The 13059-nt window shown below is 40.4% G+C and overlaps 1 protein-coding gene across 1 annotated transcript in view; it reads right to left on the minus strand.

The window, feature by feature from the left end:
• LOC122814385 (zinc finger protein 665-like) overlaps positions 1-12845 on the minus strand; it is a 124807-nt gene extending 111962 nt beyond the window's left edge. The window contains exon 1 of the mRNA XM_044086968.1: positions 12704-12845. Within this exon, the coding sequence (XP_043942903.1) occupies positions 12704-12845 (142 nt within the window). The remainder of the gene's footprint in view (positions 1-12703) is intronic.
• Positions 12846-13059: the final 214 nt, after the last annotated feature.

A 13059-nucleotide genomic window follows, 5' to 3' on the forward strand; every position in this document is an offset into this window, starting at 1 on the left:
TATATTTTGAACCGTTGGTAATGGACGATCCCATGTGATCTAAACTTCATCACTTTCTATGATGCTTTGTGTCTCAAGTTTCCAGTGTTTTTCGGCCACTTCAACACCATAATGTTTACACAATCCCCAGTGCAGCAGTCTTGCGACATTATGTCTTTCAGTATAAGGTGCTTCTGCCATTAGTATGTCACAACGAGGTGTGCAACGTTTTCCAATTTAGTTTTACAAAACCTACATTTGTCTGTTTCTCCCACATGTTCACTGGACTTTGTAAACCAATGTGTACATAGCCCACTACCTTGGGCTGCCAATATTAATCTTTCATCTCTTGGTTTAAATTTGTCTCTCCTTAACCATTCCTGCATTCGTTCCTGAGCAACATGCGGTTCTTCCAGAAGTTTTCGATACTTGCAATTATATTCATGCTTTTTCCAGATTTCTTGCTTTCTCATCTGATCCTTCACCTTATATTCCTTCTTTTGTTTTTTTGGCACATTCAGTTGCTGCCTGATTTTTATCTATTTCTGGTTTTATTTCCATACCTGCTTGATGCCAATATACTTCTGCTAGATGAAGCAGAGAAGTCATTGTAGATTTATTCTCCTCATGTTTCAAAACTTTCACAAGGTTTGGGTCTTGTGAGGCCAGCAGATATGTGTGGAGTCCGATGATTGCAGATCTATACATGTAATCAATTTCAAGGAGGCCCATTCCTCCTTCAGAACGGGGAATATATAATCTTGGTATACACTGATTTCTATAAATCATTTGGTGAGCATGAAGCATCCTTCTTGTTTTCCTATCTAATCTATCCAACACATTTTGGAGCAAGTCAGTCTCTCCAAAACCGTAAGTTAAGATAGGAAGAGCAATTGGTTTATAGCTTGGATTTTGTTCCTAAATGTCAACACTGTTTTTAGGATTCATTTGTCTTCTAAAGTATTCCTTACTAAGTTTTATTCACATTTGTTCATGTTTTATTGTTGATCCTTCATCAACTCCCAAATATCTATACACTCCCTTTTGCTCAAATTCTTTTATTTCACATTCTTGTCCCAAACTGTTTTCCTCATGTTGCAGTTTTCCTACTTTAAAGGTTGTTTTTGCACACTTACCAAGACCAAATTACATTCTTACATCATCTGAAAAAGTTTTGACAACCTGCAGCTGTGCTCTCAGTTCATCTGATGAGCTATACAGTTTTAAATCATCAACAAAGACAAGATGAGAAATCTTTACACTTGCTGTTTTCTAGGAGCCAAATTTTAGCCATGGCCTAAGCTGTTAAGTAAACAGCTTAATGGTTTAATGGCAATGCAGAATAGCAGCGGTGACAGACAAGCACCCTGGAATATGCCCCTTTGAATTTTTAATCCTGGAATAATCTGTCCTTTACCATGGCTTAATTGCATAGTGGTATGTCACTCTAATGTAGTCAATCAGTGCAGGGTATATCTTAAACATTTTTAAGCACTCTTTTATCCATGAATGTGGGATACTATCAAATGTATTTTTATAATCAATCCATGCCATACTTAAATTCTTCCCCTTTTTCCAGTTTTCCTGTATGACTAACAACAAAATTATCCTTTGTTCCATATGACTTTCATTTATTACCCTTTTGTTCTACTGTCAGAACCGAGTTTTCTTCTTAATGACTGTAAACTATGCCAGCATCAATTCCCGTGTGTAGTTTATACATCATCTTAAGGCAAGTTATTGTTCTATAATTTTTAGGGTAGCTTGCAAATTCACTCTTAAGTAGGAGCATTGTTTTGGCTGTTCTTAGCCAAGTTGGTGTCTGTTCAGGGTGTGCATATAAATAATTCTTATTCATGGCTAAATCTTCTTACAAAGATGTTAATACTTTTAACCAAAAGTCAGGTATTGCATCTGGACCTGGGGCATTCCAATTAAAGGCTTTTCTTAACTTTGTTTCAATCTCTCTGGCTGTTACTTCATTCCATTTCATATTCTGCACCTTCAAACTTCTTATTCTTTCTTTTACTTCTTCTATATATTTAGCATCTTTATTATATTCCACAGGATCTTCAGAGATACTTTTCCAAAATGTTTCTACTTCCTCTTTTTTTGGTGGTCTTTCAATTCCTTTTACCTTGTTTACCATTTCTCTATAAATCTTTTTTGGGTCATCAATAAATTGCTTATTTTGTACTTTTCCTTTATATTCATCTGTGTATCTTCTATGTTTTTCCACCTGTGCTGAAATTTTTAGTGCATGATAGATCCTGGTCTGTTCTAATACTGCATATTGCTTATATCACATCTTAGTATTTTTGATGATCTATTCCTTCTTCTATAGTCTTCTAACAGTAAGACTTATTGTCTTAATTGCTTTATAGTTTTTTCTATTCGATACTTCCATTATGGTATTCGATTTCTCCTCTCCCTTTCCCTCGCTACCCTGTGTTCTTGTGGTAGAACTTTATCAGTTATTAATTTAGCTGCACAGTATTATATCTTGTTTATTTCTGTTATATTGCATGGATCTCTATGGATAGTCCTAATTACTGCATTCATTTGTTTTATCAGACTTCTGACTTTTTGGGTTTTATTGACCTTCTGCAGTCTATTTCTCTTTGATCTTAATATATCTATCCACGTCTATTAAATCAAGCAACTCTTTCTTCCAAACTGAGGGCACATCCCTTGTTTTCCATTTCCTGTGGGCATTCTACAGACATTTCTACAGAATCTTCCTGTGGCTCCTTCTCTTCAATTTCATCCTGTGCCATCCATTGCTCTGTCATATGGGACAGGGAACTCACTGGCCTATCACTCCTCAACGTTGACTGCATCAGAGTTTACAGTTTCCTGTCCCTTTCCTTGCTGTCTAGCTTCAAGTAAACATTTATACTGGTTTCCTGTGGAAGGCTCCAAAATATCTTGATATGGCACCTGACCAACTGCTTCCTGTTCCACTGGATTCCCCTTAAATTGGATATCCATTGCTCTATCCTGTTGAGGTGCTTTCTGCATTCGATGTTCTACACTTAATCCCTCACTTTGCTGGTAATCCATAACCTCAGCTTCTATTTCTTTAACTTCTACTAATCTTCTTTTCTACTTTTTCCTTCTTATTTTTTGTATTGTAAAGTTTTCCATGTCTGGATTCCTTTACCTGTATTTCTCTTCAAATATCTTTTTTTATTGGTTAGTTTTGCTTTCTCCTTTCCTTCGGATAAATATTACACCATATTAAATCTTTCTTTCCCGTGTCCATATTTCTTCTTCAGATGTCTCCTGATCTTCCTGTTTCTGCTTACTTTGGGGACTCACTCCATCATGCTGTGATGTAACCTGTGTTAGACCTTCTATACCAAATCCTTCATTTTACAGGTACTCCATAACTTCAATTTCTATTTTTTTTTAACTTCTACTTTACTAATCTTCTTTTGCATGTTCCATCTTTGTGATATTTTCTACTTGAAATTTTCCATATCTGGATGGGTTTGCCTGTATTCCTCTTTGAATATCTTTGGGGCTGCCTTCTTTATATTGATTAATTTGGCTTTTTCCTTTGCATAAATATTGCACTATATCAAATTTCTCTTTCTTTCCATGTCCACATTTCATTTTTATACTTTTCAAATATCTCTAGGTTTTGTTGTTTATATTTTTCTACTTCATCAGATGCTTCTTTTTCCAAACAGATCAAAGTTTCTTGATCTATATACTGTTTTTCACAAATATGTTGTATTAATGAACGCAAATTTTCATTTGAAGCTTCTGACACTTTTTTCTTGTGGAAGTATTTTTCTTTCCTGTAATTTCTCTCTTAATCGTTTTGTACATCTTGTGTCTGGGAATTCTGGGCTTTTTGCGTAATAGTAACAATACATAATTTCTTTCTTATCCTCAATAGACCACTTTATCGTCTTTATGGCTCATCTTTGGCATATTAGTTTTTGTGATTTTTGTAGACTGCTACTTCCTTCTATAACAGGGAGGCATCCTCCCCCTGGGCCTGGCACAGCCCCATTGTAGGAATGTTTCCGTATCTGAGGATTCTACACTGTCATTTTTTCCAGTCCTGGCACCAGTGCGCCTACCATGAATGGGCACTTTTTTAATCCTGGGTCTTGTGCACCCAGCTCTCAATCTTAATTTTTGACCTACTTCTGTCCATGATATATGCTATATAAATACAGTCTATATATCAGTCATGCCTAGTAGTTTAGTATGATAAATGCTACTTAGTGGAGTTTGTTAAAACAATTACTTGTTTTGCCAGAAATAAAATAAAACAGAATCCTTCACAGGATATTACAATTTTAACTACAACTGTAGGAAAGGTTGTGAATGCTGGGTGCTGGAGTTATTCAGGATGTAGTGGGTGCTGTTTGGGTTAGTCATTGGAAGTGCATATATAAGCATGAAATAAAACTGCTTTTTATACTAGTATCAGGTTGCTGCACTTAAATTTCCCTGAGGTGCTTCAAAGTACAGTTTTGTACCTACCATAAATGTAGATGTCCGATAGGTATGCATCTGCAGTCATAACATATGGGTTGTCCTGCCTCAGGCAGCCTTTCGGTCAGCCGGATTCCAAAGTCTGGGTCTGGCCTCTGCTGATGTCGCACTTTCCCCGACGTCAGAGCGTCTGGGGTATAAAAGCATCAGCCGACGCCATTTTCCTCAGTTTTTCTTGCCCCAGATGCCAGGTACCCTCTAGGAAGGCTAAATTTGGATAAATGCAATAAAGTTCCAAACATTTGCAAAAAAAAAAATATATATATATATATATATATATATATATATATATATATATATATATATATATATATATATATATACATATATATATATATATATATATATATATATATATATATATATATATATATATATATATATATATATATATATACATGTATATACAAACAAATACACCATAATAGATTCCCCCAGTTAGCTAAAAGAGGGTAAGCACCTAGGAATACCACAGAGGGGTAGGAGGGAGGGTAAACCTGACTGCAGATGCATACCTATCGGACATCTACATTTATGGTAGGTACAAAACTGTACTATGTCTTTCAAGGATGCATCTGCAGTCATAACATATGGGTAGAATACCATAGCCAATCTGGGGGAGGAGGTACTAAGAAAAGGTTGGAGTAGTTAAGATCCCCTGCAGGACTGCAGTAGCAAAACCTGCTCTGGATCTGGAGTATAAAGGTAGATTGTAATGTTTGGCAAATGTATGCACGGAGCTCCAAGTAGCAGCTTCTAAAATGTCCTTGGTAGCCACCCCTCGTAGGAAGGCTGTAGTGGTGGCCGTGGCCCTTGTGGAATGAGGCCTGATGTTTTCAGGAAATGTCTTTCCATGAAAGGAGTAACAAATTCGAATGCAATTTCCTATCCATTTTGAAATTGTCTGTTTGGAAATTGCTTTTCCTTGCACCCCAGTAACATATGCTACAAATAGTTGGTCAGTTTTTGTGCTACTTTTAGTTCTGTCCAAGTAGTAGCGTAGTTGTCTGTGTATATCCAGGGTGTGCAGAAGTTTTTCCCCTCTATTCTGTGGATTTGGGAAGAATGTAGGCAAGTGAATAGCTTGGTTCAAGGATACCCTAGATACCACCTTTGGCATAAAAGTAGGATTGGTTCTTAGTGAAACTCTGTCCTGATGGAAGATAAGAAATGGCTGTACTGCCATTAATGCTTGTAACTCAGATACTCTTCTTGCTGAAGTTATTGCCAGAAGTAATGCAGTTTTCCAAGACAGAAACTTTAGATCCGCTGATGCTGCTGGTTCAAAAGGAGGAAGTGTTAGTTTCTCCAGTACAAAGTTGAGATCCCAAGCAGGTAGAGGGGGTTTTCTTGGAGGTTTAATATTTTTGATCCCTCTCAGAAATTGCCTGAGGAGAGGGTGTGAGAAGATAGGTGGATCCACATTGTATTCTGCTGAAATTGCTGAGGCATGAATCTTAATGGAAGAATAGGACAGGCCATTGTGGAACAATTCTGCTAAGTATTCCAGAATATGTGTCATGTTTGCCACTGTCACATCTGAGCCTTTTGAAGTGTTCAAAATGAGGAATCTTTTCCATTTAGCTGAGTATGTCTTCCTTGTGGAAGGCCGGCGAGCTTCCATGATAATGTCCTTCACTCTCTGTGATAAAACATTTTGATTGGGATTTAAGGAATTTTCCAGGCAGTTAGCTGCAATGTTTTCAAGTTGGGATGCATGATCTTGAAATTGTTCTGCGTCAGAAGAAGAGGCCATAGGGGGAGAGGCCATGGTTTTGCCTGTGACATGCTCCTCAATAGTGGATACCAGTGTTGCCTTGGCCAGTCTGGAGCTATCAGAATCACTCTTGGCTGTTCCTCCCTGATCTTCAGTAGAACCTTGTACATTAATGGGAGAGGTGGAAAGGCATATACTTTTAGAGCTTCCCAGCTGAAAGAGAGAGAGTCCACCATCCAAGCTTGTGGGTGGTATGTCCTTGAGCAGAATATCTTCAGTTGATGGTTGAGGGGGAGGCGAACAGATCTATCTCCGGCATTCCCCATGTCTTTGCTATGAGTTGGAAGATGTCTGGGTGCAGCATCCATTCGTGTGCATCCATGGTAGTTCTGCTTAAGCTGTCTGCCAGTGTATTCTCTTTTCCTGGCACGAACTGGGACTGTAGTTGGATATTGAGTTTCAGGCATAGTTCTCATAGATTCATAGCCAGCCGGCATAGAGGGTAGGAGTGTGTGCCTCCCTGCTTGTTTATGTGCCACATGACCGTGGTGTTGTCTGTCCTTATTAACAGGTGGCCTTGATGGAGGAAGGGTTTGAAAGCCTCGATTGCATGCATCACTGCCAGCATTTCCTTTTGGTTTATGTGCATGCGTAGCTGCCCTTGAGACCATAGGCCTTGGATACATTTGCCCTCCATGTGTGCTCCCCATCCTCGGTCTGAAGCATCCGTGGTGATGGTTTGTTTTGTTTTTGGTTTGTTGAAAGGCAACCCTCTGTTGGACTGGCAGGCCTGAGCCCACCACAGGAATTCCTTTTGAAGGCAAGGAATGATTGGTATCAAAGTTTCTAAACTGTGACTGTGTTGAGACCATACACTCCTTAGGTACCATTGTAATTTTCTCATATGCAGCTTGGCCTGTGGTATCAGAATTATGCAGGATGCCATGTAACCCAGGGCTTGCAGGATTTTCCTTGCAGTAATCTGTGTTTGTCTTGTCAGAATCATGAAGTAATCTGGAAGTTGTTTTTGTTTTTCTTCTGTGAGAAAGGCCATTTGGGTGGTTGTGTCCAGATCTGCACCCTAAAAGGTTATCCTTTGGGATGGAACAAGTCTTGACTTTTGGATGTTGACTGTGTATCCCAAGGCCTGTAGCAGGTGGATGGCATAGGCCAAGTCCTTTATCAAATTTCCCTTGTTGTCCACTTGTATAAGGCAGTCGTCCAGATATGGGTAGATTTGAATCCCCTGAAGTCTGCAGTGTGCAATTACTGATGCCAGGCATTTCGTGAATACTCTAGGTGCAGTAGATAAGCCAAAGGGCAAAGCTGAGAATTGATAATGCTCTGATCCTGCAAGAAATCTGAGGTGTCTTCTGCAACTTGGTCGAATAGGGACGTGCAGGTATGCCTCCTTGAGATCTAGAGTCACCAGCCAAGACTCCTTGCCCAACATGGGAAGAAGTTGCTGTAGGGTCAGCATCTTGAATTTTGGCACAATGAGGTAAGCATTCAGTGCGGACAGGTCGAGAATAGGCCTCCATTGATTTTCTTTTCTTGGTACAAGGAATAGTCTGGAGTAGAATCCTTGGCCTTATTCTGAAAGTGGTACCTTTTCTATAGCTTTCATTTGAAGCAAGTTGTTGATCTGCTTTAAAGCCTCTGCCGTCTGATTTGGTGGTAGGTTTGGCATTCTGTTTCTTTTTGGCAAAGTGTGGAAGTGGAACCTGTATCCTTTGTCTATTATTTGCAGTGTCCATGTGTCCCTTGTAATATAATGCCAGTTTTTTGAGAATAAAGCAAGCTTTCTGCCCAAGGATGCTTCCAGTTGAGCCCTGGTAGGCGGAATCAGAGTAAAGTCATTGAGCCTGTCCTGGTGTAGTAGTTGTTGTTGCTGCTGTTGCACTACTCCTCTGGTTGGCAGGCTGCCGCTGACGGCCTCTGTAGGAGCCCTTCAATTGGCCTCTGCCTCTGGGGTGTCTGTTCCTGCCTCTCTGGGCTCTGTCTGAGTCTGGAAAGGACCAATTCTTAATAGGCCAGTTTCTGCTGAATCTCAGTGGCTGTACTTGCAGGAAATCCTTAACTGTTTGCACAGATTTTGCCTTTTCTTCAAACTTTTTTAAGACCTCCTGAGCAGAGGAGCCAAATAAATTTTGTTTCTCCATTGGAGCATCCAGGAGTTTAGCTTTAACATGGTCTGGCAAAGATTGTTCCTTCAGCCAGGCATGCCTACGAATAACTGCCCCAGTCATAGCTGACCTAAATGAAGCCTCCAATGCATCACAGCCACATTTTAAGAAATGATTACTAACCTGCTGTGAGTTGTGTACCAAATCCTGAAGGGATTTACGGTCAAGGGGTTCAGGAGAAGAAAGTTTCTTATTCAGTTCATCTAACAAATACTCTTGGTACTGTATCATATGAAATTGACAATTTAATGCCCTGACAGAAAGAGTTGCAGAAGTATATACCTTCTTTCCCCATCTCTCTAAAGCTCTAGACTCTCTTTCAGAGGGTAGAGGATTTTTGGCAGTGGCTGCAACCCCTTTAGGGCCCTGAGAAATAGTTTCTGGGTCTGCAGGATGGGCTTTATACAGATGGAAATGAGAATCCGGGACCCTGTAGTATCTATCAGGTTTGGCAGGGGCCGGAGGGAGAGTATCAGGGGCTGTACTGACATCATTGTACACATCATCAATTACATTCAAAACAGGAGGTATAGCTAAGGGCCTATGTTGAGGCAAATGTAAAAAGGTCCTTAATCTTTTTCTAGAATCAGAGAATTCCTGACCTTGCCATTGAAAATGCTCTCTCATGGAGTGTAGAGTCTCACCAAAGGAAAACTCTTCAGGAGGGGAGGCAGAAGGGATAGATTCTTCAGCATCAGAATCCTCATAGGGCGAATAAGCCTGCTCCTGGTGGTCTGACAACTCAGATCCATCCGTGGACTCATCTGAAGAGTGCGGGTCAGAGGGGTCAGTCCTGGGCCTTTTGTCTGGTGGAGGGTGAGAGGCCCTGTCCGGGTGAGGTTGTGAACCTCTAATTAAAGAAATAAGGTCCTCTGCAAGGCTGAGGATCTGAGAACTAGAGGAAGGCCTCTGGGAGGTAGTCTTGGGAGGCAAAGCTTTAGAAAGTTTAGCAGCTTTAGCCCTAGAAAAGGCCTTAATGGACATGGAAGCAGGGGGCCTAGCTGCCCCATGTGCAGGAGTAGAAATGCCCAAAGGTATGGTGTCGGACATTTCCTGGACACTGGTTTCGGTAGGTAACTCGGTAGCCGACTCAGCCGGGGCCTCCCGGGCCGCGGTGGTCAGTTGAATGGATTCGGAAGAAGGAATCTCCGAGGACTCGGTTTCGGCTGAAACCGAGACACTCGCGGTAGGCCTTACCGTGGTTTCAGCCAAAACCGCGGGCCGCGAGTGTCGGTCCTTGTCCTTCCATTTTTTTCACCAAATGCGATGTCGGAGTCTCCGACGGTATTTTATATGCAAAACTGGCCCCAAAAAATTCCTCTGCAAACTCCGACCGACGTCTAAGAGTTCGTCGGTTGAAGGAAGCACAGGCTAAACAGGCCGATATGTCGTGGTCTGGGCCTAAGCAAGGAAGGCAGTAGGAATGGAAATCCTTATGAGGTATTTGTTTCCCACAAGTTAAACAATTATTTACTTTGTCTGACATCGGCTGAGGCAAGAAAGAGTCCCCAATGGGGTACTTAGCTTTTTCGAAGTCTTCGGTAGGTGAATTCACTGGATCTGACCGACGGGCACTTGCGAACAGCTTCTGCTTCGGGCACCGCGCGGCAAGAAAGACTGAGGAAAATGGCGTCGGCTGATGCTTTTATACCCCAGACGCTCTGACGTCGGGGAAAGTGCGACATCAGCCGAGGCCAGACCCAGACTTTGGAATCCGGCCGACCGAAGGGCTGCCTGAGGCAGGACAGCCCATATGTTATGACTGCAGATGCATCCTTGAAGGACATCATTGGTTATTACAATATTAGGTTGTGTATAGCCACTCTGCATATAGATATGGAGAAGAGCTGCAAATAAAAAAATAGGTTTATATTTTTGTTGTGTCTACTGAAAATTGATGAAGTTAGACTGACACTCTCAACATACTGAACATACATTCTTACTTCTCCCCAGACTGTCACATTAGTGTCAGAAACAGCTAATTTTACGACACTTATGCAGGGGAGCCTGTACCCCTTCTGCTCCAAAATGCTACAACCCCTCTGAGTTCTATGTATATGTTAATTTAGAGGCTACACATATAAAAAGATACATACATTTATTCCCTTCTACTCTAAGGTGGTGTAACTCCCAAACTACTATGTTAGAAGCTGATGAGGAGAGGCAGACTAAGGACACATACGGGGTTGTATAATTTGCTATGGCATGATAAGGGGTTTTGGTTACTGGTAACTTGGACATGGACTAGGCCAGGTCATTTTCTTATCTAATGTGTCTGGAGTTGAACTGGTTACTTATGAATATGCAGACATCACCACCTGTAGTGCCTTCATGTAATGCAGTGGGTCTGTATGTATGGAATTAGTTGAAACCCTGCACTCCTAACGAGCTCTCATTGGCCTTGAATCAGGTCTCAGTGAGGGTGCATATATCTATGAATTCCAGGGTGAGAAGTGCTTGCAGGGAGTGAAGTTTTCCGTCATGACACCTGGCACTAACAGCAGTAACACCTTTAGCTTTTTCTGATTCTGTTTTATGTTAGAAGGTTTAGAAGACTAACACACACTGACTACAACATGCACTACGAGTGTGGGCAAGGGTTGGGCCAATATTCAAAAGCCTTGTAGAACAAGTGCAGACCATCCTTGGCAAAGCAGTTTGGCCAATTTACCATATCCTCCCAGGAAGATACACACTGTACCCTTCTGAATGACATCAGAAGCTAAGCCAATTACTGAATTAATAATTTTTTGTTAATACTGCTACATCTTTCTTGGTGATGGCAGAATGCTGCTCAAGGCTAGGTTTGTATCTGTCTTGGACACTGTCATGTCTAGTGAGGTACATCTCAGGTCACTTATACCTACATGCACAATGACTGAGTACTTGTGGTGAATCCTGATATCTGATAAGCAACTGACAATAATGCTTTCCTTGCATTGACTAGTGAGTGATACATGGGGGGATTTCTCTATGGAGTCACTAAGACTAGAATGTTTTACTGTGCAAAGATCTTCCTTACAGCTTTTGAGATGAGATACTGTTACACTTGGGTTATGTTTCACATGGGTACCGCCTGTGTTGTGTGTTTGTGAGGCTGCTGAGGGTGCTTGTTTTTTTAGCTAACATTTAAAAGGCCTTTTTGGTTAGGTAGGTTACTTTTAAGTTTGTGGAGGTCTATGTGTTTTAATGCATGCAAATGATGATGCGTACTACTGACAACCTCACACTTCATCTGTTTGAGTATTAGGTGTTCACCACATGGGGGTCTACAGGGGCTCATCTGATGCAAAAAAAAAAGGTTTTATTGTGCTTTCTGAAGCAAGAAATACTCCAAAGGCAGAACATTATGTACAATAAATCGAAAACAGTGTGTGTAGGAATTCTAAAGTAATGAGCAGTATTTATACGGCGTTCCACAAGATGACCTGATAGTAACACTGAGGTCATTAACCACAACATATTCAAACCTCTCCTTCTGTATATTTAACTCAGAGGCTGCATCACTTGAAACAGTGGCCAGTCCCCAGTGTATTAGTGACATGTGTGCCATCTGATTTCAATGTCACTCAGTATAAAGGAAATGAAGAGAGGAAAATCTTCCCATGTTAGTGCTGGTTTCTCTAATAGTGGTTAAGTGTAAAGTGGATGAAGCTGTAGCTGGTGATCATAAACGGAGGATTTGCACCTCATAAATCTTATTTTGTCTAACAGAATCATTACTAACACTGCTTCTATTATAGAGATGGCAATGATTCACTGTACAGTTTTCACTTATCTCTGTGGTTGTGTGACAGTGGAGGTAGTAGTACATATAAGTAGGGGGGCAGTCCATCACATGGGGTGTACAGGGGCTTGCCTTATGGAAAAAAAACAAAAACTTTCTGATTACGGATTCCATCTGGACATGTAAATGACCAGCTATGTTAGTCTGGCTGCAGATATGCACAAATACAACTTACTGTATTATAGTGGAAGCATCAGTAACCCATACATGTGATGAAGTCAATAGCAATCAGTCTTTTACAACTGTCCGCAGAGTCCAAATTCTGCATTTTTATACTAGTTTACACAAAACTGGAAAAGCAGTCTTTTCTATAATGTCCACATCTTCCACACACTAACTGCTGGTCAAGTGCCACAGCTTTCATATTTACATTAACATATCTTATCAGACTTTTCCTTGTTGTGTCACACCATTTAGTCCTCAAACATCATGCACGTTTTCACTTTTCCTAAAATATTTAAAACATCAGTTAAAAAGAACAAATTTATGTAAAATGCAATTAATAAATTGTTTACATACCATTGAAGTTTTCTTCAAAATGATCCTTCTGCTTCCTGATATTTATTCCCATCACAATATCCTTTGGAACTTCATCTGCTTTAAATAGCTGTAATAACTTCTCTGGAGGAATTTTGCATCCTGCATATAAAAATATAAGCATAATTACTATTTAGTCTATCACAACTGGACAAGGATCACTTTAGTAGAGGAATGAAAACAAAACATTCAAACTCAAAGTGTATATTAACAACAGGATAATGTACAGACGTTTGTCATACAGACCCTGAACATTACTGCAGATAGTAACAGAACTGCATTAGTCATCACAGATGCAATGGGGAAGTAAATGACAACATCCTTAGATATTACTAATC

Source organism: Protopterus annectens, chromosome 10.part0, assembly GCF_019279795.1.
Source record: "Protopterus annectens isolate FY-2018-M chromosome 10.part0, PAN1.0, whole genome shotgun sequence".
In the NCBI taxonomy this organism is placed as follows: Eukaryota; Metazoa; Chordata; order Ceratodontiformes; family Protopteridae; genus Protopterus; species Protopterus annectens.